Source organism: Carcharodon carcharias, chromosome 26 (genome assembly GCF_017639515.1).
Source record: "Carcharodon carcharias isolate sCarCar2 chromosome 26, sCarCar2.pri, whole genome shotgun sequence".
NCBI classification, from domain to species: domain Eukaryota; kingdom Metazoa; phylum Chordata; class Chondrichthyes; order Lamniformes; family Lamnidae; genus Carcharodon; species Carcharodon carcharias.
In genome coordinates, this window is record NC_054492.1 from 25046665 (window position 1) to 25070731 (window position 24067).

The 24067-nt window shown below is 43.5% G+C and overlaps 1 protein-coding gene across 1 annotated transcript in view; it reads right to left on the reverse strand.

The window, feature by feature from the left end:
* Positions 1–24067, reverse strand: part of LOC121270043 (A disintegrin and metalloproteinase with thrombospondin motifs 7) — a 168518-nt gene that overhangs the window by 69248 nt on the left and 75203 nt on the right. Inside the window, exons 12-16 of the mRNA XM_041175365.1 lie at positions 22392–22561; positions 20142–20275; positions 16549–16669; positions 8491–8735; positions 4530–4671 (exon numbers count right to left, since the gene is read on the reverse strand). Coding sequence (XP_041031299.1) covers positions 4530–4671; positions 8491–8735; positions 16549–16669; positions 20142–20275; positions 22392–22561 — 812 coding nt within the window. The remainder of the gene's footprint in view (positions 1–4529; positions 4672–8490; positions 8736–16548; positions 16670–20141; positions 20276–22391; positions 22562–24067) is intronic.

The following is a 24067-nucleotide window of genomic DNA, read 5'->3' on the forward strand; positions in this document are numbered from 1 at the left end:
TATTTAGTTTATTTGGGGGTGGAGTGGGGAGAAGTGGGTGAATATTTTTTGTTCATTGAAGTGCTGGGAATTGGAAGAAATTCTTTTAGGAGAGGAAGTAGTGCCAGCTTCCATCTAATGTCAATCTATCCCAACTTCTTTTTATTCTTTCATGGGATGTGGGCACCATTGGCAAAGCTGGCATTTTTTGCCCATCCTTAATTGCCCTTGAACTTACTAAGCCATTTCAGGGGGCAGTTAAGAGTCAACCACATTGCTGTGGGTCTGGAGTCACATGCAGGCCAGACCAGGTAAGGTTGGCAGATTTCCTATTCTAAAGGACGTGAGTGGACCAGGTGGGTTTTTACAACAATTGGTGATTGCTTCATGGCTACCATTAATAAGGCTCGCTTTCAAAATTAGATTTATTAACTGAACTTAAATTCCACCAACTGCCATGGTGGGATTTGAACATGTGTCCCCAGAGCATTAGCTTGGGACTCAGGATTATTCACTCAGTGACAGTACTGCAGTGCCATCATCTCTCCAGCTACAGCAGTGTGAAATTAGACTTCCCATACCAGCCATCTCTATGGCTTCCGTGACACAAATAATCAACTTTGAGGAAAATAGTGCCAAGTTATGGGAAACTCTGACAACATCCATTCAGAAGAAATAAAAGAACCTTTATTCCTTTCACCACATGACATCTCAAAATACTTTATGGGCAATGATGTATGTCTGAAGTGTACTCATTGTTGTAATGTAGGAAATTCATGTGCAACAAGATTCCACAAACAGCATGAGTTACGCGCCAGATTATCCATTTTAATGATGCTGACTGAAGGATAAATGTTGGCCCCAGGACATTGGAGAGAATTTCCCTCCTCTTCTCTGAACAGTGCTCATGGGATCGCGGAACCATGAGAGGCACTGCTGTCAAGAAAGTGGTAACTATGACAGAACTTCACCTTAGCAATGGATTAAGAGTCCAAGCGAGCTAGGGTTGAGGCACGATGCTACAACACCTTAACCAAGGGCCACCACAAGATAGTAGCTCCGGTTCATTCAAATTCAGGGGCATGAGGTGACTACGGATCAACAATTGGCTGCAGACAGGGTAACACTGCTAATAGAAAAGGATGAAGACTTTTGTTGGTTTTAAGCAGCTGCACAAGCTGTTACGTGGCTCTATCTCTCCTTAATTCCTCTGTCCTTAACTTGCTGTTAATCAGTTCCTGGCTTAGTACATATCCTCATGTGTGTTGGACCCAACTGAGGTATCAACTTGGTGCCAGAGGCAAAACAAAGCTCGAGATAGTTCAGGATTGTGCAGCACAATGGTCACAACCTGAGTCTGGTCTTGGCAATGTGCTCTAAACACAAACACACACTGCCTTATACACACACAGCCTTTTGCACACACAGCCTTATACACACACTCGGAGCTGTTTGAACTGGGAATCACTGTAAGTACACTTGGCAGCACTCAGTTTTCAAACCATTAAAATTAATCATTAGGCAAAGCCAGAAGCCTGAGGAAAGGAGCATAGGAAAACAACTGATTAAGTAGAAGATAGCGGGAGAGCCATTCTTATTACTTTGTCAGCTCAGCTAGTCAAGGAAAGACTTGGGAGCTGGAGAAACAAAGAACATTACATTGAGGGTGGTGTTCTCACTGAGATCAGCAGCAGCTCTCCTTCTACTTGTTATATTGTATTTGTTAGCTAACACATTAGATGTGTGACACTGCAAGTGAATCTCATCCATCCCAACCTCCTCCAGCTCTACAGCCCTCCGAGATCTCTACGCTCCTCCAATTCTGGCCTCTTACACATCCACCTGTTCTTCCACTCCACCATTGGCAGTCTAAAGCCCTCCACCTCTCTACCTCTCCCTCCTCCTTTAAGATACTTCTTAAAACCTACCTCTTTTGTCCATATACCCTAATATCTCCTTATGTGGCACATGTATGTTTTGTTTGATAACACTTCTGTAAAGTGCCTTCTGAAGTTTTAGGGTGTCAAAGATGTTACATAAATGCAAGTTATTGTTGTTGTTGAATGTACTGGAAAACTAACCTGCTTCATATTAACTCCTGCTCTGTGCAGCCGAGGAGTTAACACTCCCCCGACAGATGTGATCAATGCTATATCAACCTGTTAGGGCAGCTGAACTATATATGACTGGGGGAACCACTTCTAAGTTAGAATTTCTTCACTACATCTCTCTTGAGAGTTATACGGTATCATTACCAGCCAAAGCCAATCCTATTTTTGCATTGTGTTAAGCAGAGAGTATTTCCTTACACCACTCGCCAACCTTGATGAGAAAAGGTGATAGATACTACACAACTGACCACCCACAGCTGTAATAAATGAGTCTTTATACCAACACCCCCTATGGAACCTGAGCTTTTGGGTTCTTTCCTAAATAAAGCTTCAATGTACAAGGGATTAAGCTTGAAATCTCAGGTCTAAGGGTCAGAAACCAAACCAACAGCTTGAGGGGCTGAAAAAGTGGGATCCAGTAACACATTTGACCAGTGCTGAAAAGCCAATAATACTGAGCTAGGTGTGCAGGCATTCTGATCATTTCCTCCTCTCACAGCCTCTTGCTTGTTTCTGTTGGTGCAACAAGTTGTCTTTTTAAAATATTAATCCTGATTTTCTAATTTACTCTGCTACCTTTGTGTTTAAAAATGGTTGAAACAGGAAAATGTGACTGGATCTTGTGGGCAGGAAATTCTGTTCCACGTCAATCGACACATGGAATGATCTTTAGGTAAAATATCGATGGAAACAAAAAAATCCTGGGATCACTTAAGAAACAATGATGGAGAATAGTCAGAAGGATGTGGGTGTCAATGGCTAGGCCAGTATTATTGCTCATCCCTAATTGCCTTTGAGAAGGTGGTAGTGAATCTTCTGAACCGCTGCAGTCCATGTGGTGTAGGTACACCCAGTGCTGTTAGGGAGGGAGTTCCAGGATTTTGACGCAGCGACAATGAAGGAATGGTGATATATTTCCAAGTCAGGATGGCGAGTGACTTGGAGATGAACTTCCAGATGGTGGTGTTGCCATCTATCTGCTGCCCTTGTCCTTCTAGGTGGTAGTGAGTGTGGGTTTGGAAGGTGCTGTCTAAGGAGCCTTGGCGAATTCCTGCAGTGCATCTTATAGATGGTACACACTGCTGCTACTGTGTGTCGGTGAAGGAGGGAATGAATGTTAAGTGCTGGATGGGGTGTCAATCAAGGGAGCTGCTTTGTCGTGAATGATGTCAAGCTTCTTGAGTGTTGTTGGAGTTGTACTCATCCAGGCAAGTGGAGAGTATTCCATCACACTCCTGACTTTGGGAAGTCAGGAGATGAGCCATTGGCCAAAAAACCTTTATCATCCTTATCTATCTCATGATTGGAGTAAAATAAAACCTATGGTACAAGTTAATTGGAACCTTTCTGGCAGTCTCTTACCAATCAGTTCTGAATTGTGCTAAAACGCTGGCTAGTATAGTTTAAGTCAAATTGTGTGTATGCCTTGCGGTTCATTATAGATCAATTATCACTGGACAAGATGTGAAGACTAGTTTCTCATTGCCGAAATTGTTCCTATCATTGTATTCATCGAGGATGGATAAAGGTCAGGGCTCCCACTGAGCAAGTTCCTTCAATTTGTTTCATCTTGGTCTATACTCAAGTTGTGTAAAATTTCTGGAAAGTTCCAGCTATCCTCACAAAACTCCACAACGCCTGTCAAACTTTATACCCAAACACTGGCTGGCTGCCTTCCTTGGCCTGACTAAACTTTAGACACAAAATCGTGGACAAGCTTTCTCCTCTGAAATTTGCATGTTTCTGCTGCACTTCCTGCCTCTTAGTGGAGGAACACGAGAAACAGTGGAGCAATAACCCTGTTTAGTGAAGGTACTGAGCAGAGGGTTCACACAATAGAGGGCACAAACTGGAGACCAAAGCTCCTCTTCCATTGAAAAACCAGGAGAATATCCGTACCTTTTCTGCAACAAACAAACCACGAGTGAAACTTCGGCACTTCGATGTGCGAGAAACCCTATAAAAAACTTAAATTGGATTGTCGATTTTTTCAAAAAAATCCTGTGCCCTCTACAGAAGACCATGAGTTCAAGCACCACTCCAGAGCACATAACCTGAGCTGACACCCCTGGTGCAGTACTGAGGGACTGATGTCCTGTCTTTTGGATGTGTCACTAAACTGAGACCTTGCCTGCCCTCTCTTAGTTGGATGCAACTGAGCCTTGATTAATGGTTATCTCAATCAACATCGCTGAAAAAGAATTATCTGGTCATTAACACGCTGCTTGTGGGATCTTGCTGTGCACAATTTGGCTGCCATGTTTTCTACTTTACAAGTGACTGCACTTCAAAAAAGTACTTGATTGGCTGTGAAGCACTTTGGGACATCCTGAGGTGCTGACAGGTGCTACAGAAATGTAAGTCTTTGTTTTCTTTTCCCCTTTCCAGGGGTCTGAGAATTAGCATCGGTTTATTCTGGGGAAATGTTGAGATCCTTACCGCCCCCACAGGTTGCCGTGCATTCCGTCCACAAGCCATAACGCCAGAAAAACTCTGGCGGCTGAATTTCATTTTCATGATCCAGGTCGCGTCGAACAGTGTATTCAAAACGCACCCCAGGGTTCGCCTCCTGAAATAGCAGCTGTTAAAAAAAATTAACAGAAAATTTGAAAGTTTGTGAAAATTTCCATTAGGAAATTTTGTGCTTTTTTTTAAAAAAATGTATATTGATGACTTGGTAGGAACAAGGAAAAATCCAGTGCTTATGGCCGTAAATGCTGTCTCTAACAATGCCTCAGCTGAACCACATGAATTTCTGGACGTGGCCATAAAAGCAACAAGTATTGATCTATCAGTTAATCAGAACCAGTACCAGTGGATAACTTTCTTACCTCTGAGGCAGAAGGTGATGGGTTCAAGTCCCACTCCAGAGCCTTGAACACAAAAATCTAGGCTGTGACTGAAGGAGCGCTACATGGTTGAAAGCACTGGTCTACAGATATGACATTAAACCAAGACCTGACTGCCCTCTCAGGTGGATGTAATAGATCCCGTGGCACTATTCTGAAGAAGAGTTTCCTCTGTGTCCTGACCAATACTTATCCCTCAACTGACATTGTTAAACCAGATTATCTGGTCATTTTTACTATTTGTGGGAGCTGCATTAAAGGGGGTTAAATAAATACAAGTTGTTGCTGGATATGGATCTATGGGTTTACCCTTTGCTCCCTTATTTAGTCTATGTTGATTTGGAACTTGTGGTTGATTCAAAAGTTCTCTGCAAAGTCTTGCAAAGTGACTAGAAGGTCAGTCATACACTTCCTAGTTTGTGCTGAGGGAAATAACCTCATCTGGGGGTTGGGGGCATATCATTTCCTTTCACGTCCTTTGGCTAAGAGGGGAGGGAAAGTAAAACCTTACCCTCTCCAGATTAATATCCTGTGACTTACTCCCATGTGTTGAAATTTTCTTATGAACAGGATTTGGTCAGGAGCAATGCTTTACCCAGTTCAATAGCTTCGCTGTCCATGGTGGGAGGGGGATCACACATGAAGAGTAGCCCCTCAGGTTTGAAGGGCTGCTAATGTTTGTGAAACTCATAGCCTAGCATGGATCAGTATCTTCAGGAGAGAGAGAGAGACAGAAAGAGAGAGAGAGAGACAGGGAGAGAAAAGAAGAGACAGAGAGAAGAGAGAAAGAGAGAGATGGAGAACGAGCGAGTGAGTGAGTGAGGGAGAACGAGCGACTGAGTGAGAGAGAGAGAAAGCTGGGCCAAAAAATATACAGGTCTTTAATATTTTCAAACATCACATTGGACAATTTACAAACACCAGTGGGAACAAGCAGATCAGCAATAAATCAGCCACAGCAGTATGTGTGCTCCCGTAATATTTGACAGCATCTGAAGTACACATGCTGTTTCTCTCTTTCAGTACAAGAAGCCATATTATTCTTGAGCAGACCTCTACTGTCTCCTTACAATTAACAATTGGCAGAATATGCAATTATACACTGTACACAACATACAAAATAGGAGCAGGAGTAAGCCACATGACTCCTCAAGCCTACTCCACCATTCAACAAGATCAGGGGTGATCTTTTATCTCGACTCCACTTTCATGCCCTAACTTTGTATCCCTTAGTGTCTAAAAAGACCTAAACCATTTCAGAGAATCCTAATTGATATATTGAGCCTAAAAAAACAGCCAGTCTTCTATTCATCAACACTATCTGCCCTTGGCTCCTTACACTTCATTTAACCCTTAATTTATAAGGACAGGTTGCACAGACCAGGCTTGTATTCCCCTGATAATTGAAGATTAAGAGGTGATCTAATTGAGTTGTTTAAGATGATTAAAGGAGTTGATAGGGTAAATAAAGAGAAACTATTTCTGCTGGTAGGGAGAGTCCAGAACCCTAAAATTACAACTCAATCATTCACAGGTGATGTCAGGAAGCACTTCTTCACTCACCAGGTAGTGAAAATCTGGAACTCTCTTCCCCAAAAAGCTGCTGAGGTGGGGGTTGTGGGGGGCAGAATCAACCGAAAATTTCCAAAGAGAGATTGATAGATTTTTGCTAGGCAGGGTATTAAGGGATAAGGTGAGTAGATAGAGTTCAGATACAGATCAGCCATGATCAAATAGAATAACTCAACAGACTCAAAGGGCTGAATGGCCTCCTCCTGTTCCTGTGTTCCTTCAACAGCCTATCAGATCCAGCATAACAACTGGCATCTTGGAAGAACAGATTATTGTAACTTTTTAATTGGTGCACCATGATGTTCAAAGAAATAATATGTATCTATAATATGTTTTTAAAAAGTAATTGTTAATCGTTTCCATTATAAATTTCTGTGCCTATATTTACAATACAAATTTGCCTATGTAAACGGGTCACACTGTAATTACATACTCTCACCATGAATGGTGCTGAAGTATCACCACTGGCAGCAGAGTGTAATCACAGAGTGATTGGCAGTTTCCATTATCATTGTATACACAGGAATTTCTAATAGAAAAATTAAAAATGTATGATTTTAAAATGAGGGCTGAAATACAGGCATAGAAATTATCCCCCCGGCTTCTAACAATACTCCTTCTGAAAACGGCATTTGGTCTTAACTTCCATTCTGTACCGCCATGGGAATCTGATTGAGTGTTAACATATTAAATGTTCTCCTTCATCATGTTGACACACAGTCACGCCTGCAGCTACATACTTCATCCACAAATGGAACTTTCAGAAACTTGCAGATCCTTCTGTCTACACTACAGCAGCACTGATGCAGGCTCAGGGAATTTACTTTGTCTTGATTCTCTGCGGTCAATGTCACAATGTCACAGGAAATCCACAAATTACTATGATGAAGTTACTGAAATATCAGAAGCAGCTCAGCTGCTGCAATGTGGAATGCAACGGCAGCATCAACCATTTTTAATCAAAATCAATTTTAATAGTTTAATTTTGCTTGGCTGATTGTCATCCAATGACCTCTGCCCAGAAGCGCATATGTTTTGACACCAGACGAGAACAAGATCAAGTTTCAATGTGATGTCCCCACAGTCAAATAGCACATGGTACAGGCTTAAACACAAGGTATGGACACTTGGTGTGCTGTTTGAGGCTGCTTGGCAGCCTTTGGAAACTTACTTAAGCAAAGGCTCAATCTTTTCTGGACAATAATTCCTCATTTTTAGTTTTTAAGAAATTTTATTATAGTTTCAATTAAAATATTGTGTTCTGCTGTTCAACAGCCTTGTTTATCCAAGCCTACACCACAAGGTCTCCTTCCCTACATTCATGTTTCCTCTTTATCAACAAAGATTTGCTCCTGTTTAATGTTTCAGACTCCCTGTTCTCAACATCAGACCAAGCATTCCCTCCCCCGATTCCCCTCACTCGCAGTCCTCAAAAACCTCAAGGACAAGGCTCGGCACTACAAGAAAGAAAAAAACGACTTACATTTATATATCTCACAGGAACATCTCAAAGAGTTTCACATGCACCGAATTAGTGGAACAATGATGGCTCCACAGCTCCGTAGGTGAAAGCAGCAGCTGTTTAACATAGAACAGGATCTGAATCCAGCCCAGTTTAATGAGATTAATGTTTTCCCTCTCTGTTCTGTCTATGTCTGGCCCCAAGTTTAATAAAGCATATGGGATCCTGGGATTTTATAGAAGTGTAGAGCACAAAAACCAGGAAATTATGCTCAACTAACATAAAACACTAGTTCAGCCCCAGCTGGAATATTGAGTCCAATTCTGCACACCAGACCTCAGGAAGGAAGTGAAAGCTATGGAGGGGCACAGAAGAGGTTTACTAAAATGGTTTCAGGGATGAAGGTTTATAGTTACAATGAGAGACTGGACAAGTTGGGGTTGTTCTCCTTACAGCAGAGAAGGCAAGAGGAGATTTGCTAGCAGTGATTAAAAGCATGAAGAAAACGCAGAATTACCTGAATCCACACTGGCTCCTTGGTAGGACCTGGTGATGTGAGGTTCTCCAGATTCCCATTTCTTTCATAGGTGAAGGTTGTCCCAGCCACCTTGTAGTCTCCATTCCACTGGATTATCCAGCCACCATTTAAAAAATACTTCTCAGGATCATCACTCCGCAAGGCCAGGAAGTTTCCTGCTTCTGCAACCTCCTCAATTCGAATCTCACGGGCACCTTCAGGAATTAGCCCAATGTCTACATAACCTAAGAACACAAATACGTCAAGGAACAGGGTTAATCTCCCCATCCATCTACTGGTGCTAAGCTTGTTGGACATTGGGCTGGAGGTTTCTTCACAACCTTCAACAGCACCGCAGAGTCAAACAGCCTTTCCTCCATTTCCATAATTTCGATTACTGATAAACAGAATGTTCAAATAAAATGAAAGACAAGCCACTTTTATCTATTCCCCCTGTGGTTCCTCTCTGGAGTTGTTCACAGCAGTATCCTGGAGATTAGTTTTCAATTCTTGTGTAATCCTGGAGGATTGACAATACAACCGCCACCCCTCTGCACTATCCACGATGTTAAGGGCTAATCACGTTTTCATCTGTATCCTTCCTCAACCCCAACCCTTGCTGAGTTAGTTATCAAAGCTTTGAATACATTGAGCCAGTATTTACTGCACCAGTAATCCATTGCTTGTGAACTAATCTTTCATTAAACTAGGTTTAATGTGTTCTTCCAACCCAGGCCTCTTGTGCATCCCCAGCTTCCTTCGCTTCACGATCGGTGGCTTGTGGATGTCTAGGCCCCAAGTTCTGGAATTCCTTCCCTGAACCTCTCTGCCTCTCCATCATTCTCGCTTCCTGAAAACATACCTCTTCAACCAGTCTTTTAGTTACCCATCCATCCTTAGGTTCGGTGTTAATTTTTGTCTGTTAATGCTCCTGCAAAGCACCTAGGGATGTTTTACAAAATTAAAGGTGTTACAGAAGTGCAAGTTGTTGCTGATGTTGAAGGTTGAATTCTTTGCTTTTTCAATCTATGCTGGTTATCACCCATTCCCCAAACCCTCTTTGGGTTTCATGTAATATTTACAGCAAGTGACTTGGTAAGGCATCCCCAACAAATGTGCATATTTCCACATCACTGCATTTACTTCCTGGACACAACATGGTTATATAAAATTTCCCAATGGCAATGTTTGCTCTGAACATATCTGAGTGATAAGTCACTGTCTACGTTAAATGTCGTATCCTACTCATATTATGTTGATGTCCTGTGGTGTTGAAAACATGGAATCTAGACCATGTGTGGCCTTCAGGTGAAGCAGAATTGCATTGGAAGACGTAATTGCACCAGGATGCACAGAGGTAATTTAATCCTCATCTTAAAGTCACACATTCTGAGTTTATTTTTATATTTCCATTATAGATTTCTGTGTCTATATTTATAATGGAAATTGTCTATGTAAACTTGTCACACTGTAATTCCACCCTCCTGTCAGTGGTGGCGTAATACTGCCTCTACTGGGGAAAGGATATAACTACAGGTGACACATGACATAGTTTGCAAAGATAAATATGGATATAGGAATTTATAATAGAAAAGGTTGACAGGAAATGCATACAGATGTCATTTTTTAAATATGTGATATAAATAATTATAAAGTCAACAGGAACTACAAATCTGTTTTTCAAGAATACACCATAGATCCTGAGCTAATTATTTTTGTTGTGAATGGTAGTGTCTTCATCAATGACAAAATCATGAACCACCATTGGAACTCTCCTCAATTAGCAGAATAAACATAGTACAAAACTCCTGAGGAGGCAAGGCATTAACCAGGGGACAGAGATTTAAGGTGATTGGCAGATGAATTGCCAGTGGCAGGGGGCTGGTGGGGGTGTGTGTGTGTGTGTGTGTGTGTGTGTGTGTGTGTGTGTGTGTGTGTGTGTGTGTGTGTGTGGGTGGGTGTGGGGAGTGGTGGGGGTTGACCCAGAGAATTGTTTTTGTGTAGTTAGCTGTTCTGATCTGGAATGCAATGCCCCAAAGGGTGGTGAAAGCAGATTCATTAGTAACTTTCAAAAGGGAATTTGATAAATACTTGAAGGTGATAAATTTGCAGGGATATGGGGAAAGGATATGGGAATAGGATTAGCTAGACAGTTCTTTCAAAGAGCCAGCATAGGCACAATGGGATGAATGGTCTCCTTTTGTGCTGTTTCATTCCATGATTCTATAATTCTGTGAGACAATACTCTAGTACTCTGGTCTTAAACATGTTGATTTAATTTCTTTGTAAAATTATTAATTCAAACCAAAACACAAGTTTCAATGAGTGGTTTTCACTGGAATTTAACTTACATCTGCTGAGTGCTGATGGAGTTTAAGATGTTTGTGTCTTTTGCAGAGCGTTTGGAAGTTGAGGACATATTGTGGCCACATGTCAAAAATATAATAGTTCTGAAATAGGAAGCCAGCTCCACTAGGAGCCAGATACAGTAGAAGGGGTTGAATTGGGACAACTCGATAGAAAGCAATCTGTCCCAATTAACCAACCCTGTTCCACCAAACAGAACTTTTTCAACTTGGCCTGATACCGTCAAAGATTTGTTTAATTGAGTGCTCAGATTTCTTGGTCCCTGCACCTGCTTAAAATTGTTCCATTTAGATTTTACTGCTTCTCATTTTCCTTCTAAAATTATAAACTGAGTTATTAACAACGTAAAGGTTCTTATCACCCTCTCCTTATATGGAATTGTTTTAACTTTTGGCATAAGATAAGTGACACGAAAATTAACAAACTGTAAGGAGAATTAGGATTTGAAGGGGTCAAACAGTCAGAAATAAATCTCTCCTCTCCCATGGTGTGGACTTCTGCCCAATAAAAGCTTATTGAAGAACTGGTCAAACTCACTTCATGTAGGACCCTGACAACTGCATCAGTGTAGGCTTGATCCAGACACGGCTGCAGGAAACTAACTCGGGTGTTCAAAGCAGACAAGTGGATATTGATTTACATTTGGAAATTCACCTCCTACCTGCTTGTTGTAAGCCAATTTTCATCCTATTGCGGGTAACAGAATTTTATTTAAGAGTCGTCACTCAGATACCGACTGAATTAAGTGTTCCTCTGAAAATTGTCCATATACTATAACAATTAATAAGAACCAGAAGTATGCAATTACCTCTCTGTCTGCTCTGCTGAAATGAAAGATTGGCAGTTTCAATCAGCATTAACTTAAGAATAAGCGAAACATTCAGTTCTGAAAACAGACAAATCTAGAATTCAATTTATCACAAGACGAAAACAGAGGTGGCAGCTTTGGGGGGGGGGTGGAGAATTCAATTTCTAAAGTGTTTTTTTTTCCCCATTTTGGCTGAGCAACACATAAGAGGTCAATTTTTTGTTTAAAAAAAAACTTTGATACTCACAAACAGGACCATCCAACCAGAGTACTTAAACTTCCATATTGTTACATTGTGCAAACACAGATTCTAACACTGCATTTTCCCTCTTTTAAGGTTGGAATTGGGACACACCTCGTGGGAATAGAGAGAAGTTTAACTCTGCATCATTGTCATGCTGATCCTGACCAGAGGGTTTGGCTCTTGGCTGGCCATGGAAAGAGCATTCATGATGCAGTTCAACGGGCTGATAATCAGCCCGGAAATCCTTCCACTACCTTCCCACTTTTCCCCTGAGGGAAAAGATTGTGTGTGATGATATGCTTAAAAAAATACTGGGTGACGGAGTTTGTAAAGGTTCAGTTTCCTTGCACTGGTATCACTCACCTTGATGCATCAAAAAAGCAATTCTACCAGTGCTGAGACAAGCCACGTCCAACCTACATTATATTAGAGGTGACGGCATGGTGGTATAGGAATGGACGTGTTTAAATGGGCTGTCTATTACAGAGTGAGCCTTATCACACAGTCCTAAGCAAATCTAAAATGGGGATTATCACAGTTTGAAGTGGATGCAAACTGGGACAGGGAGGGCGAAGTGCATCTTGAGTGAGAGCACAATGTAGACAATTGTGAAGCAGGAGCCGGATTTACTCAGCACCAATTTGTTATTCCCTGTTTTACTCTCTGGGCAGAATTTCCCCCCTGTAGGAGGGTGGGGGGGGAAGTTGAAGAGCAGACGCGCTGAGGTGTGCCTCCGATCGGTGCCCCCAAGTGGGCCCACGCCGCCATTTTACGTGGGTGGGCCAATTAAGGCCCACCCAGCATGACATCCGCACGGAAGCGCTATGCAGTCCCTTTGCGGGCGGGTGGGAATCCCAAACCCAAGAGTGTGCTCTTTCGCATGTGCATGAAAGAGCGCACTCATCTCCCTGAGGATAAGTGCTGCCTCAGGGAGATCGGCTCTACAGTAAAAAAATGTTAAAAATAGAAAAAAAAATTTTCCCTGACATGTCCCCCCATATGACCCTGTCACATGAGTTGGGACATGTCCATCGCTTTTAAATTCAGTTTAATTACATTTTAAAAAATCTACATGAAACGTCATCCCGCCCATGGATGAGGTTTCATGCTTTTCCTAATGCCCGCCAGGGCTCCCAGCCTGCCCGCCAACCTTAAGATTGGACGGGCAGGTCCATTAATTACTTAAATGGCTCTGTCAATGGCCTCAATTGGCCATTGACAGGTCAGCAGGTGCACAGCTGATTTTGCTGAACCCCCGCCTACCTGAAAATTTAAATGGGGCGCGGTGATGTCAGGAGTTCTGCCCGCCATCACTGCACGTCATTTTATGCGTCGGCGAGCGGGCCCCGTCTCCCCAAGAAGATTACCACCCAGATGGTTTGTCACCAGCCATGTGCCGCACTTTTCCTTGACAAATGTGCACATTCCACTTTGCTTTTATGCTTCAGTAACAGACCTTACTCAGGTTAGGGACTTGGGATCGTCTCCCCTTCCTTGATTAACACTTTCATGCTTATAATAGCTCACCCCAAACCAACAATAAAACCAGGAATATTTTAGTTCATTCCTAAAATATCAGGAATGAAGGAACATCACTTTTTTCGCAAATCATCCAAACACCAATTATACACCGAATTCCATCAGGGATGGTTTTCCTAATATAATTCCCTCTGATACAGTCCCCCACAGTCATTCTTCACATTTGAACCAAGACCACTGCCAAGGATGGAATTAGTTTCGGAGAAGTATTACCTTCAAAGGAGAAGAACATTAGACGAAATGTAAATCAAGCTGCAAATTTGCTTTGTCCTGTTTTACCGTCATCCACCCATTTTCCAAAAGGTTGTAACTGGAACTAATATTCCTTTCCTCAGTTGTGCTGCCCTTTATTGCCATGACTGACTAACTCGACACAATGTGGAAACTAAGGTTGCCTGCCAGCAGTTACTCACTGCTTTAAAAGGCTGAACCATCGGGACAGCCAGATGCCTTTTGTTTTAACCCTCTGTGGTCACAGGAACAGGAGGAGGCCATTGAGTCCCTTGAGCCTGTTCCTTATTCAATATCATGGCTGACCTTTTTCATAACTCCATCCACCTGCCTTGGTCCCATGATCTTTTATACCCTTGTCTATCCATCTCAGATTTAAAATTATTAATTGATCTCCGGCATCTATTGCTTTCTGTGGGAGAGCGTTCCACATTTTTATCACCCTTTGTGAGAGGAGGTGTTTCCTAACTTCTCTCCTGAATGGCCCAGCTCTGATTTTAAGGTCATGACCCCTTGTCCTAGATTCTCTCACTACTGGGAAAAGTTTCTTGCGATGAGGCATGGCTGGTGGTGAGAAAGGCCCTCCTCGTCAGATCCTTCCAACCCGCCAGGAGTCTCACCCGCTCAGCACATTGCCCTCGAGGTGGCTGTGGTGGGGAAGAGACCATTGTTCACCTTCTTGTGGAATGTGCCTTTGCAAAGAAAGTCTAGAGAGAGATGCAGTGGTTTCTGTCGAGTTTCATCCCAAGCAGTGCTGTGACACAGGACTCTGTGCTCTACGGGCTGTTCCCAGGGACACACACTGAGACAAACATCAACTGCAGCTGGAGGATCATCAGCTCGGTGAAAGACACTCTTTGGTCTGCCCGAAACTTGTTGGTCTTCCAGCACAAAGAGTTGTCCCCTGCCGAATGTTGCAGACTGGCACATTCCAAGGCCCAGGTCTACATACTGAGGGATGCACTAAAGCTTGGGGCAGCCACGGTAAAGGCACAAAGGGGAAAGGTCGCTGTCTGTGACCTTTCTGCCATAGTGCACTGAGGGGCTGGGAATTGTATAGACCCTTTGGACTGTCTGGCTCACAATGAATGTAGTGAATACTAATTGTATTATAATTGTATTGAAGCTCCTCAGAGTGCAACATGATGTATGTTGCATCAGAGTGCAACCCCAATCCCATTGCACAGTCTGACTGTCTGTAATGACCATATTGAAATGACTATAATATTCATTGATTGTATTGAAGCACCTCATGATCCATGCGTAAAAGTTGAATCTGATTGCACTTTTTGTGATGGCAATTTAGAAATGTTTCATAATGTTCTTTCTGATATTTTATGAATAAAAAAATTGTGAAAAGTTTATCTCTATCTACCCTATCAATTCCTGTCTAATTGCTAAAATGGTCAATTAAATCACACTTTAATTCTACATTCTAGGGAATACCAGCCTAGTTTATATAATTTTTCCACATAGTCCAACCCTTGGAGAGCTGGTAACATTCCAGTGATCTGGGCCAGGATTTTTATCTCCTCGGGTGGGTGCAGGAGCAATCTCAAAGCTGACCACCACCTGAGATCGGTCTGACATCAATTTCACGCTGGCTGGCCAATTAACGGCCAGCGCTGCTGGGGTGGGGGCAGGAGGGTGAGCGTGGAAGTCAGCACACGCATGTGAGTGTGTGCAATGAAAGCTCCCTGAGGCACAGAGCAGCTCCAGGGAGCTGAAGATTTATAAACTGAAAAATAAAAAAGTTAGCAATGTTAAAAACATGTCCTCTCATGTGACTCTGTCAGAAGAGCAGGGACATGTAATGAACGAAATGTTAAAATTTTTATTTAATTTTTAATAGCTGTTGGAGACCTCATCCCGCCCGTGGATGAAGTTTCCTAAAAAATCCAAAGGCCACTTGGCCTTTTCGCCCGCCCGCCAACCGTAAGGCTGGATGGGCAGTGAAAAATTTCAGTCAATTATTACTTCAATGGCCTTAATGGGCCTGTTAATTGTCGGCGGGCACGCTGCCAACTCCCGCGTGCGTCCATCGACCGAAATATTGTGCAAGTGGCACAATGACATCGGGACGCTCGCCCAGCGTCATCGCGGGTTATTTTACACTCGAACGGGTTGGGCCTGTGCCTGCCCGCTCAGCGCAAATTTCATTTTGTTTCGTTTAGTTTCAAACCAGAGATTTGGTTAATCTAGCCTGTCCCTCTAAGGCCTCAATCAGCTGCTCCCTATGGGGAAGAGATTGAAACATGAACTTGAGAAGGTCAGTGGCTGTGCGCCAGAACCAAGACCTTCATATGGATGAGTGGATGTCAATATTGCCATACAATATTGAGAATGGATTCTGTCACATGATTTGGAGAAATAAGTATCCAAAATGTATCCTAACTTGCACCATGTCCCATTCACCCATCATCCGCTGTTCTCACTGACTTACATTGACTCTCAGTCTCTGAATGCTTCAATTTAGAAAGTCTCATCCTTGTGTTCAAACTCCTCCATGTCCTCACCCCTCCCATATCTATAACCTCCCCCAGCCCCTACAAATCTCCCAAAGATCAGTGTTACACCAGTTGTGGCCTCCTGAGCATCTCTCACTTCCTTCACCCCACGATTGGCAGCCGTGCCTTCAGCTGCCTGGGCCTAAACTCTGGAATTTCCTCCCTAAACCTCTCCACCTCTCTCTCTCTCCTTTAAGATGCTCCTTAAAATTTAACTCTTTGATCAAGCATTTGATCACCTGTTCTAATATCTCCTTCTGTGGTTTAGTGACAATTTTTGTCTGATTCCATTGAGCATGGTAAACCATGGGAAAGGCGCTATATCACTATAAGTTATTGTTGAAAGCACAGAACAATCTTACCCAGTCCTTCAGTTTTATCAAATGTCTTTTTTACTGTCTCACAGGTGGATCCGTTTCCCTGACAGACTCCACAGCGATCTTCCAGTGCGTTGGAATCAATTTCATAATCGCAACCTATGTTCTGAAACAGAAAGTTTGAGTCAGCATTTGCCCTAATGTACTTCATTTTATTAGCAAGCTCTCTCATTAAAAACAACTCACTTTCTTGCTGTTTCGTTTAATCAGATTTAATTAACACGGACCTAAACTATTTGTTCTTGTACCATCTTATAACAAACTTCACTAAATCTTATCATTTACAACTAATTCATTTAAATTTTAAATTTTTCCATTAAAATAATTCTACACACTTAGAATTGGGGTGCAGATTTCATTCTACCCATCAGTCGTATTATGCGGTGCTTTAATAGGTCTTTGTCACTTACCAATTAAAACCATCGAACAATCAAGAATCCTGTTTTAATTAAATTCTGAAGAGACAGAATCAACTGAGCGATTGACTCACTGAGGCCACACAACGAAATACACCACTATATCGCCATTTCATCATGGACGCTGGGTCAAAATCGTGGATCTCCCTCCCTAACAGCGCCGTGGGTGTACTGACACCACAGGGACTGCAGTGGTTCACGAAAGCGGCTCACCACCACCTCCTCAAGGGCAATTAGAGATGGGCAATAAATGCTGTCCTGGCCAGCGATGCCCGTATCTCATGAAAGGATAAATTAAAAATCATTAAAAAAAACTCCACTCCTTCATCATTGGTGGCAGAATTGTGACGCGAGGAAAAAGCCATCAAGAGGGGGGCCCAATTCTCCCTCTTTAACCCACACAGATTAATTCCACTGAGCTTAATTCTGGGAACTGTAATGTTGCTCCAGTGTTGCTCCAGCTAACAACTAAGCCAGCGCCAACTGAGTACCCAAGTTGATGCCTTCAGGCTCTGTATGGGTCCGCTCACTGCCTTAACCTGCTGGGCCATTTCTCAAGACTTTTCAAACTTCTTGAGTTAAACTGGGACAAACTCAGATAGTGCTCTAGCTGTCAGGGTCAATCATGGGGGCCAATGTAGCCATTTGTAACTTTCAAGCTTTGGGTCAATAGCGGTCTGGATCTTATTTCTTATTATTTTGTATCTGGATCAAAGCGTGACATCCAGGGTGGAATTCGATGCCCTTCCCCGAGGCACATTTGGAAGGGGCGGGGTATTTAATCAGGTGGGAAGGCACTAGGTTAGGACTCTGCTGCCTTCCCAACTCTGCCCTGATTAAATCTCAGTGCCCGACTGAAGGGCCCAGCTTTGGGAAGTGGGAGGTTGGGGGTGGGGGGGGGTGCCACTGGGAACCAAACCCCTACCCTTACTGCTGACCCCAACCCCACAACCCCCATCCCACCCTCACTCCCCTGTAGCCTTTTAAAAAAAAATTGTTCACAGGGTGTGGGTGTTGCTGGCCAGGCCTTGGCCCCTGGGTGATCCTCGGCTCTCCTAGGGTGCATTAACGGCAGCTGCCAGCACTTCCGCTGGTACGGCCTGCAATGGTACGGCCTCTGACTGGCCAGCAGATCTGGTGTTGGTTGGGGGGGTGGGCAGGATTTATGCCCCCAGAATGCTTGACCCTGGGGAAGATCCACCGTTGACCACTTAATAGCGGGCTGGCCTTCTCCAAGGAGACAATGTGGTGCTCTCGTCAGCTTTCTAGCCAACAGAAGAGACATCTGTCGTCTGTATTGAATACTGCACCTAGAGTGTGGTGAACACACACCAGATACAGGGCTGGTATTATTTACACCCACGCTTGAGCTCTATAACCAATTGTCTCTCTCTAATAGAGAGAGATGCCTAGGGTCTCCCATGGACCATGGCTAATTAGCACACCTAGGAACGCCATTTGGTATTTCTCACAGATAGGCTAAGGACTTCGGTATGGTACATCTAATCTGACCTGTCCCTTTAAGGCGATTGTTCAGATACTCTCATGGGAAAATGGTTTAAATGAACAAATGCAGTTAATTAAAGAATACCTGTAAACCGTGAGGGTCATTTAGAGGGCAGCCGTTAGTTGCCTGCAAACTTTATGTTCCAGGTCAATGATTGCCTTAATTTCCCCTTAAGACACTCCGAGTAATAACTTCTGGGGTTCCACGGATGCGCGCTAAATACCAAGGAGCTTCCATTATGTAGAAAAGATGCACAAACACGTGGAACATGAGCCAGGTTATTTTACTTTACAGTTATCTTTCCCTGGATAATTGTCTGAAGAGACAGCAGTTTAATGTTAAAGTTAGGGATCAATCTGAATCCTCATCAATAATTCATGGAGATCACCTCGTCGAGATTTCTCGGATATTAAAGCAAAACTTGCATAAATCTTGGAGCCTGGTTCTGTTTAATTGGTCAGAAATTGAGTGAATCAAAGGGAGTGAAAAATGCAAAAAACAAACACATCCTCTTACAAAAAATGCAACCAGCATTCTTAGCCTACGTAATAACGAGTGGCAATGCATTTGTAAGGAGACACTGAAGGTTGTTACAGTGTTGAGTGTGCTTGTATTGCATTACCCCAGGAATGAGATGATGGTCATTTATCTGGATGAACAAATTGTCGTAACAAGGCAGTGGTGAGCTTTCCAGTTCAGTCATTCCATTGATGCTCTATTTTGATTTCCTTTGTGCTATTGATATGATCCACTTTGTAAATCTCTACTGCAATTATTGCAAAGTATCGCTTAATTTGCAGCAAGGAAAGCATGAAAGAGCTTTCTCACTCCAGCATGCTGGAGATTGCAGACAGCTGCGGCTATCTGTCTGGTTTCTAGATTGTGCATCTGACCCGTGAATATCTGAATGGCAAGTGTCAATGAAGTAACTTCACAATGGATCCAATCTTCAGTTTAAATGAGTTTCTAACAAGAGCCCTTTCTCATGAATTGCTGGCGTTATCTCTTCTGCACATTTCTAAGATCCAAAGGGTGTTTCAACCTCTGGAGCACGGAGTCCCTGGGAATTTCAATTCCGTTAGTCCTTTATGCACTAATAGAACTGCTCATCACTCATACCAGAAAATACTGCTGCAGGATACTGAACGGCTTAGTCATGGAAACCGTGATCCACAGCCAACAGGCACCTTGGGCGTGAAATTGGTCTTCAATTTTAGAGGAAAACAAGTATTTGTGAAACAACCAAACCTTTTACCACCTCCCCAGCCCAAATTTCCACGTCCATTTGCACCTCTCTTGTGTTACTGCCAAAGAATGATTTAACCCGCTTTGTGTCTAATTGTGGTCAGCTCTATGGGCATCCATGTATCCCAGACAGTGAACCTGTCATACATGCACAGGCACGCCTGGAACAATGCTTCTGAGATGTAGAAGTTCAAAGGGCGAGTATCACCTGTTGAGCCCTGATTCTGGAGCCCACATTGGGCATTTTCATTTGAGGCTTTGGCATTTTGGGGCTTTCTGTGCTCCTGGGAACCAGAGCCAATATTGTGAGATTAGCGCTCCTGCTACTAGGGCCTCCGACTGCATTGTATTGTTTCCACACCCAAATGTACATGGAAATTCCCCTCTTGTTGTTTTAAATGATTCTGTACCTTGCAGATTCCATTGATGCACATGTCCCTGCTGGAGTTTCCCTCAAAACATGGCGTCCCATCAATCACAGCGTCCAACATCTTCTCGGAGAAGTAACCATCTACAGGACGACAGTGTAGCTCACAGGGATTAACTGAGGACCAGACACATTGGGAAAATTAGGCCAACTTCACCAGTGACAAAATCCTAGTGTTAATCCAGATTACCTTCACAAGCCGCAGCTTTTTTGCGCTGTTGAATCGTGTCGAGTCCGGCTTTGGACCAGACCGTCTTTCTTTTTCCAGTGGTAAACCGGTGACTGACAGCCCAAATTTAGGAACTAAAGTTTTGTCCAACTTGTGCAGAATCTTGGTCGGAGCACAGGCCCGGGGCAGGGTTTTTAGGTTGGCGCACGGGTGTGATCAGTGGGCCCAGGATGACCGCCACCTGCCATCAGCCCCCGAACGTGATTTCACGCTGGCCGGCCGATCAACGACCAGCTAGTGTGAAAAGCACACTGAAATGCTCAGCGCTGCTGGGGTGGGGGCAGGAGGAGGGCGGGCACCGACAGAAGCATGGGCACAGGCGAGCGCTGAACGAAAGCTCCCAGAGGGCAGGGAGCTGCCTCAGGGAGCTGGAGACTTTGAGACCAAAAAGTAAAGTTTTTAAAAACTGGGACAAAAATGCCTACGGGTCACAATCCGTCACCTGAACATATACGCGATGAAAATTCTGCCCATGCATTTTTTTTATAATTTAATAACGGAACCCCAGCCCGCCCTTAGATGAGGCTCCATCAAAAAATGCAAAGTCCGCCTGGCAGATTCGCCCGTCCGCCAACCGTAAGGAGCTTTAACAACTTTAATTGTCTTCTTAAATGTCAGCGGGTGCGCTTCAGATACTCGCGTGTGCCCTCCGGCTGAAATATCGCGTGAGAGTGGGATGATGTTGGGACACTCGCCCGACGTCACCTCACGTGATTTTTGCTTAATAGGGATGGATGCTGGGAGGAGGTTTCCATTCGGGGAGGAGACTAGAACTAAGGGGCACAGTTTACGAACAAAACTCCCTTTTAAGATGGAGATGAGAAATTTATTTTTCTCTCAGAGGAACATCAGCCAGTGGAACTCTCTTCCCCAGACAGCGGTGGAGACTGGGTCATTGAATTTATTGAAGGCTGAGTTAGGTTTTTGATAGACAAGGGAGTCAAGGGTTATGGGGGGGAATTGACGGTAAAATGGAGTTGAGACCACAACCAGATCAGCCATGACCTTATCGAATGGGGAGCAGACTTGAAGGGTTGAATGGCCTACTGCTTCTAAGTCCTATGTCACTCATGAAGTTGGAGAGCGGCATAAAGAGGCCCTTAACTGGATGCTAATTGCCCACTTAAGAGCCTCAATTGGGCCATGGGGCAGGCAACCCACCCGATGTCTACCTCGTCGGTAAATCAGGGTGGGACGGGAGTGGGTGGGCTGGTGGTGGCACACCACTGATGGCACGGCACCCTAATTTATGGGTCCACTCTCTTATTTTCCGACCCGCAGATGGCCCATAAAATTCAGCTCACAGAGTAAATGTTTCTATCGGCAGGCGAGACTAGAACTGGAACCCAGGCAATCACTAATAAATCCAATGGGGAATTCAGGAGAAACTTCTGTACCCAGAGAGTGGTGAGGATGTGGGTCTCGCTACCACAGGGAGTGAGGTGAAAAGCATCGATACAGTTAAGAGGGAGCTAGATAAACATGAGGGAGAAAGAAATAGAAGGATATGCTGATAGGAGGAGATGAAGAGGAGGTGGCAGGAGTGGAACATAAACACCTGAATGGCTTATCTCTCTGCCGCAAATACATCATGATTCTTTGCAAGCACAAAATGTCAGCACGAGTCCAGATTTCACTTGCAGACAGCAGTTTGTTTGTTGTCGGTGAAGCACATTGAATCTGGTTTTGGATCAGATCTATTGGTTATTTCCAGAAAACCAGAGCCTGAGAGTGTGAATTTTGAAACTTAGCTTTTCAATACATTTTTAAGCATCAGCAAATCAAACATCACAACAATCCCCTTGTACAGAAAACTTGGCTAAAGGGGGGAGGGCATGAAGATGAGCTGAATCAGAGATGCTTACAGCACAAAAGAAGGCCAATCGGCCCATCACATCTGTGTCAGACCTTTGAAAGAATTGTCCAATTTAGAATCAATTAGTAATGAATTAGACCTAGAAAAACATGAAATGCAGCTTTAAAACTTACAAATAATGGACTTACTTCGGCTGAGCACAGGGGTCCACTTATGCAGTTTCCCTTTGTAAGGCATTGTGTCAAACTGACTGCATTGTATTTGACGAAAGGAAGGCGAGTCTGAGATACAAGCTTTGATGTTGCATATCCTGAATCTCTTTCTCTCTCCAAGACAGTATGAACCTCCATACTTAGGCCTGCAAATGAGAGATGGAACACATCACTGAACACCCCATGTGTCCCAATCCCAAGACTTGAGTGCTAGATCTAGGCTGGCACTCCAGAGGAAGTGCTGAGGGAGTGCGACATTGTTGGAGGTGTTGTCTTTTGGATGAGATATTAAAATGAGGCCCCATTTGCTCTCTCAAATGGATTTAAAAAATCCCATGACACTATTTCAAAGAGCAGGAGAGTTCTCCTCGGCGTCCTGAATATTTATCTTTCAATCAGCATCACTAAAAATAAAACAAATGAACTGGTGATTATCACAGTTGCCGCTTGTGGGAGCTTGCTGTGCACAAAGTGGCTGTCATGTTTTCAACATTACAACAGTGGCCACGCTTCAAAAAATTACTTCATTACCCGTAGAGTGCTTTGGTACCTCCTGGATAGGTGGAATGGGCTATATAAATGGAAGCTAGTTTTTTTGTTACTCCTCAATTAACATACACCTGATCTGAGCAGGTCATGGAGCTGCAGCTTGCTGCAGGCCGGGATAACACCCAAATGAACTGTAAGACCAACACACAATATTATCCTCACATAATCACGGAGGAGGCACTGATTGGAGACAACACTCTTCACAAATGGGAAAGGGAGAGGAAATTGGAGGGAGAATGATACTGGGGCTAATTGGGTTACATTGCAAGGACAGGATGCGTAAACTAGGCCTGTATTTCCTAGAGTAGATGATTAAGAGGGGATCTAACTGAGGTGTTTAAAATGGTTAAAGGATTTGATATGGTAGATAGAGAGAAACTGTTTCCTCTGGTGGGGAAAGCCCAGATCACAGGAGCATAATCTTTAAATATGAGCCACCTTTAGGGTGATGTCAGGTAGTACTGCTTCAAGCAAAGGGGGGTGGAAATCTGGAACTCTCTCCCCTAAAAAGCTGCTGAGGCCGAGGGTCAACTGATAATTGCAAAACTGAGACTGCTGGGATTTTATTAGGTGAGGATATTAAAGGTTATGGAACCAAGGTGGATAAATGGAGTTAAGATCCAGGCCACAGTATAATTGAATGGTGAAATAAGCTCAAGGGCCTGAATGGCCTCTTCCTGTTCCTATCTACCTAAGTTAATTCAAGGGGCTGCTCAATTGTGCCCTGCACCCCATCATTGAGGAAGGCCTTTGTGGTCAAGATGAGCACACTCTCTGACCCAGAAGGTAAAGCCTATCTCTCAAGCTGGCACTCCACGCCGCCTGAAGTATTAGTAGCCATACCATGGGTATGTCACACCACTTCATTCTCAAGGTAAATTAGCCAGTGTCACTGAGACTAGGAACCAGAGAGTTTTAAAAATAAATCTCACAGTTTACAACTGCAATGTGTAATTTTTTTCTACTTCTTCATCATCATCAACATCGTGCATTTATATAGGACTTTTAATGTGGTAAAACATCTCAAGGCATTTCATAGGAGTGTTATCAATCGAAAGTTGACACTGAGCAACATAAGGAGACATTAGAACATGTGACCAAAG